Source organism: Acyrthosiphon pisum, chromosome A1 (genome assembly GCF_005508785.2).
Source record: "Acyrthosiphon pisum isolate AL4f chromosome A1, pea_aphid_22Mar2018_4r6ur, whole genome shotgun sequence".
NCBI classification, from domain to species: Eukaryota; Metazoa; Arthropoda; class Insecta; order Hemiptera; family Aphididae; genus Acyrthosiphon; species Acyrthosiphon pisum.
In genome coordinates, this window is record NC_042494.1 from 3,573,936 (window position 1) to 3,579,823 (window position 5,888).

The 5,888-nt window shown below is 32.8% G+C and overlaps 1 protein-coding gene across 1 annotated transcript in view; it reads left to right on the forward strand.

Annotated features, from left to right (window-relative positions):
• The window catches only part of LOC100570590 (fatty acid synthase), a 14,961-nt gene extending 9,129 nt beyond the window's left edge, over positions 1-5,832 (forward strand). The window contains exons 2-13 of the mRNA XM_008181346.3: positions 10-115; positions 548-694; positions 776-1,018; positions 2,024-2,214; positions 2,282-2,482; positions 3,139-3,397; positions 3,532-3,711; positions 3,790-3,982; positions 4,070-4,262; positions 4,354-4,472; positions 4,543-4,799; positions 5,286-5,832. Of these exons, the coding sequence (XP_008179568.1) occupies positions 10-115; positions 548-694; positions 776-1,018; positions 2,024-2,214; positions 2,282-2,482; positions 3,139-3,397; positions 3,532-3,711; positions 3,790-3,982; positions 4,070-4,262; positions 4,354-4,472; positions 4,543-4,799; positions 5,286-5,636 (2,440 nt within the window). The 3' untranslated portion in view covers positions 5,637-5,832. The remainder of the gene's footprint in view (positions 1-9; positions 116-547; positions 695-775; positions 1,019-2,023; positions 2,215-2,281; positions 2,483-3,138; positions 3,398-3,531; positions 3,712-3,789; positions 3,983-4,069; positions 4,263-4,353; positions 4,473-4,542; positions 4,800-5,285) is intronic.
• The last annotated feature ends 56 nt before the right edge of the window (positions 5,833-5,888 follow it).

The following is a 5,888-nucleotide window of genomic DNA, read 5'->3' on the forward strand; positions in this document are numbered from 1 at the left end:
GGCGTCAAGATTTCTCTTACCCTGTTTCGAAGTATTGCCGTTGGATCCGTTGGTGAAGACCACTTTCCAGCTTAGAGAACAGAGTTTGATCGATCTGTCCAATCCCAGTACCAAAGTGAGATATATCACCGATGTCATATTAATATTTTAATTCAGGGATGGATTAAGGGGGAGGTAAAGTAGGTATATTTCTACGGTCTAAGAAAAATGTACCATTTATACCGGTATATTATTATTATCACTGCATTAATTATTTAATTATTTTGTTTCGATAATTTCATTTCAAAAATCACGGACAATTTTGACTGCAATAAATAAACCAAATAACATTAACAAAATATTTTAATTTAATAAAATATGTATTCGTTAAAATATATAGGTCAACCATTTTATTGCGTACAACACTTTTAAGTAATTGTGTAAAACATGACAGTAATGTGGCCTTAGTGTGAATGTGCCTATGGCTCTTAATCCTACTCTGGTGAAAATGAAAACATAAAATACATCAAACTTACATTGCTAACACATTAATCAAATTTATTCGCAGAATCCCATAGATTTTATTGACACGTGTATGGATATAGTTCTTGAATTCAGACAGAGTGACGATTTTGAAAATGTTTTCATGTATCCCGTGTGTGACGTTCAAGACACCGAGATGGAAAATTACTCCGATCACGTTTTAAAAACCAAAGTACAGTGTTTACACTTTAGTGTGATTTTAGCAAACACATTTGTTTTGGTAATTATTAAATAATTAAATATTGATTTTTAGGGTTACGATGTGATGATGATAAAAGACGATGGTAAGTCTGGACAACTAAACAGGGGATCAGACAATTCGCAGTACGTCGCATTGACAAGACACACAAGATTGTCGCATGCTATGTTATTGATGAAAAGTAAAATTCGTGTTCACTTGATCGTATTTTCAAACAGTCCTTTGTCCGACAGTGGTGATTATACAGTAGTGCTGCAACAGAAATTCGGTGATAACTATTTGGCTTTACTTAAAAAGGTATCACTTGAACGTATTTTATGATAAAAATATTTGCGCCTACACAATGTAAAAATAATAAACATGTATGATGGATCGAAGAAAGTTCAAATATAGTGTTTGTGCTGATGCCAAGGCAATAATATCAACTAGTGCTGACCCTGTTTTAGCTTCCACTTATCTTTAAAATCGTTTTTCTCAAATGAATGATTGGCACAGAAAATGGCAGTTTAAAATTAACCAAGCCAAATCAATTCGTACAACTTTCACCCTTAAACAAGCCCGGCTGTATATCTATATAACATTCAAATTTCTTCATCACTAACGATCAAATATCTAGGGATAACACTCGACCACAGTCTAACCACGGCACACCATGTTAAAACTAAAAGACTGCAACTAAATTTCCGGCTACGCATGCTTAAAACTCCTCGCACTAACAATAAATACACCAACCTAAACATTAAACTACTCTAGACTCTAGTTACTATTCATACTAAAACTTATATCAATTAATGACTATCAGTTATGGAACAATTCCAAAAACTCAAAACCTAAAAAAAATACGGACGTTTTAAAATATTACCTTAAGAAAAATAACTAACTCTCCGCCATGGCGCCATACACATCAAATCATACCCTTCATACTGATCTCCAACAAAAAACCGTTCAAGAAGATGCAAAATGCTCTTATAAGTGTTTTCACAATCGTCTGATAGCTCACACAAATCAATTAATCAAGGATTTATCATCCTACGAAATTCCTGGAAATCCTCCAAGACGTTTAAAAAATAAATGGCGCCGATACATCTTTAAAAATTAAATAATAACTATACCTACCTAGTTCAATTAATTCATCAAAAGTTTCAACAGGAAGCGTCACTAATGGGTGGTTCCTTCTAACAAGTCTTTAAATGTTACTGTAAAATAGCACATTCTTATTGTACCCCAGGATACAGATTGTACATCTATTTTTTTTTAAAAAAAACATTGTGTTCATCATATTGAATAGCATCATTTTTACAGGTTTCAAAAATCGATAGTGATGCTATAATACAAAGATTGACTTCAGAAAATATAAACTGCTGCGATCAATTTCAGGATTTATTAACTAATTTGAAATCGTTAAATAAAACCATTTATTTAGTGTCTAAGATTCAACCGGTAGATGGAATAATATCGTTGGTGAAAAAAACGAATAAAATAAAAAATATTCGGTAAGGAAATTATAATCTGTGCTTATGTCAATTAAGTAAACTATATACAAAAATATTGGTGTTTTAGGTTTTTCTTCGTGCTGGATAATGCTGCTCCTGGATTTAGTACCATTAATCCATTTTATTCAAAACAAATAGCCAAAGACTTATTAGTTAACGTCTACCAAAATGGTCGATGGGTTACGTATAAGGAAATCAAATTCATAAATGTTATAAATACCCAAACATCGATGAAAAAGACACTTCTCGCTAACTTATCTAATATATCGTAAGTTTTTTCATTGCATGTAACTTAATCATTAAGTCTTAATGTTGATAATAATTATTTAACAATTCTTTATTGATTGCACTTATATAATATAGATATTTAATGTATATATTTTTTCAACGAAAAATGTTGATGCCACAATTATATTCTATGCCTATTGTTATTTAAATTAACTAAACATGTAAATTAATTATCTATAATAGAATACCTAATATAACTTTCTAAGTATATTTGAATGCCAATATTTATCAGTACTGTCTGTCATATAAAAAAACTTACTAGTTATCTATGTCTTTATTATAATCGAGTAATAAAAAAAACTAAATACAAAATACATATTAGAGTAGATTTATTTTGAAGAACGTATTAAAATTGTTAAATTATGTTTTCATCCATCATATGTATAAGATTAATTAAATGAAAAATTGTATTTGATTACAGTCATAATATTAATTTATACTTACTGCTATCACGTGTAAGTGTGTGACCCCTATTACAAACCTTTGTTTGATAAGTACACACTTCAGCAGTTAAAAATATCTATTTTATCATGATAGTCATCACATGAGTTGTTTTATTTTATACTATAAATTTGGTATTACATTATTAAACAACGATCTTTATTATAATGTTAATATGTATTTTTTGGATTTTAGGTTGAAAAACGTTTCTGTAAAGTATATCGGTCTGAATCCTCAAGACACGATTGTAGATACGCGATACAACAATGTCGAGTACGACGAGCTAGGCCCTATTGAGTACTCCGGTCTGGCGTCTGATGGGTCTTTGAAGATGGGAGTTGCGCCATTTATACCGACAGTTTCTGATATCACTGCTGATCCTATTCTATCTTGGGCAGTCCCCAAAAACATGTCCCTCGAAGAAGCATCGACAATTCCGGTGCCATATTCAATGGTAAACATAATGTTTATTCACAGTGAAATTGTTATTATAATAATATTATATACAATTATTATTATTATTATTATTATCATTATCATTATTATGATTATATAATTTGTTGTGCATTTTATCTCGATACATTACAGGCGTATTACATGTTGATCGTAATTAGTGGGATAACCAAAGAAAATTCAGTGCTAGTACATTCTGGATTAACTGCTGTAGGCCGGGCTGCCATAGACATATGTCTGGAAAAAAAATGTAAAATTTATGTTACCGTATCCGATTCTAAACAAATGGAACTGTTAAAACAGAGATTCCCATTGGTACGTACCTATACGCTGCAGAGCGTCGTAAGATTAAAAAAGCACGTACAGTTTTGATAAACTACGTATGAATTACAGCTTCCACATTCAAACGTAATAATTTACGAAAAAGAGAATTTCGAAATTAAATTCCTCATGGCGAACCATAAGATGGACGTAATCATAAACTGTCTAGAAGGAGACGATTTTTACGCTACTTTTCGAGTAATTGCAGATCATGGAAAGTTTTTCCAACTGACCAAAAGCGACATGAAAAAGAAATATAAAATGGGTACAGCAATATTATAATATAATAGTATTCAAACGTTTCTATGGATGTTAAATTTAACTATAATGTTACCTTTGTATGTCTTAAAAGGTACGTTAAAATTTCTTAAATGTATATCGTTCTTCTCTATCGGCATGGACAGAATAATGGCAGAATGCGAAGAAACAAAACAGGTCATTCAAAAGTTGATTGAACAAGGTTTAAATAACGGTACGATCAAACCCTTTGATCGACATGTACTGACCGGAGCGTGCACGGGAACTCAAGCTCTGGAGACCCTCGAGTGAGAATACGATAATTGATTGATAATATTATTATATTTACGTTGCAATATTCGTAAATTCTTATTCGTTTGACGTCGCTACGTGTTGTAGGAACTTGACTCGAGAAAACGAATTTAAACGTGTCGTAATATCCACGTCGAAAGCCATCGATGTCGGAAACGCAATAAACCAATTCCAATGTTTCCCAGATAAAGTGTATTTCGTTATCGGTAAAACCAAATCCATCATCGATAGCACCAAGTAGTTTTATACCTATATGTACCAAATTTATGTTTATAGGAAACGCATGTGACGATTGGTTGTGTCTGGTGGAATGGTTGGCGCAAAGAGGTGCGTTGAAAGTAGTCGTGGGCTTGGAAACACATTCACTGACGCCGACAGTTTCACGGAAGTTCAACATCTTCCTTGATCGTTATAAGGGTATCACCGTGCAATTAGTGTCACAGTCATTATTGGACACCGAACAATCGGCTCACGATTTGTTGAAAAGTTCGACAGCAACGTATCTATTGGCTGCGGTATTCTTCGTGAGCGGTGTAAGTCATCGGCATTCGAGTTTTAAGTTTTAAAAAAAAGTTGTCCAATTTGCATGCCATTTCTTTAATGGATCTGTCAGAATGTCATGGCCCATGGTCCATGGATGATGAATATGCACAATATAACATTACCTATTCATATATTATGTATACTATAGTTTTACTTGTCATAATATTTTGGTTATCTTGTGGACTTAACTTGAAAAAAGTAGAGTATTTTAAAATAGCGAATTATGGTTTTATTATTTTCTAAACGACGAGTAGGTAATATGTAATGAATGTATATTGACATAAAAAGCCTATGATGCCCACGACATTGATTTTTGGACGGAACATTTTAACGGATAGCGTGCTATTTGGACACTTTTTATTTATACATTTTTGACATGTGATTCAAACGCACAAACCGTACGTCTCTAACCAATTATTTCCCCCAGACCACCTTGAGGCTTAATAATATGTTGTCTGACCGTTAATATTTCAAAGGTGGAAGAAAAAATGATCGAAAACATGCAATTCGCGATGGGTCAAATCGTCACAAAACACAATCAAAAAACGCTGTTCACGTGCTTATTCTGCGGTGGGGCAAAAACGTGCGATCAATTAAAGTCAACTGGCGTCAACGCTCTGTGCTTGTCGTGGGGCCAAAACGGTGACAAACCTAAGCTCAGCAAGATCATACCCATACTGGAAAATTTAATTATGAAATCCGACGCTCTCACCAATGCCGTAGTCGTGTGCTCGGAACACGAGGCTGACAAATGGACACGTATGACAATATTATTTATTTATTCGTATAGCATTACCCAACGGACCGCAGTCCCAAATTACAGATAGCTTAAAGATAATATTAAATATACACAACAAATACAAATTAACACAGAGAAAACCATATTAATTATTATGGTCAAAAAAAAAATAAAGGAGAATAACATCGACTCAGAAACTATGGATTTTAAGATTGACTTCGCTAATAATATTATATCAGTATACTGTCGACTAAACTTCCAATAAACATTAATCAGCTTAGTCTTGTATATTTAATATACTATGATACATCATATTATCCTATCATGAGATGTAGACGCC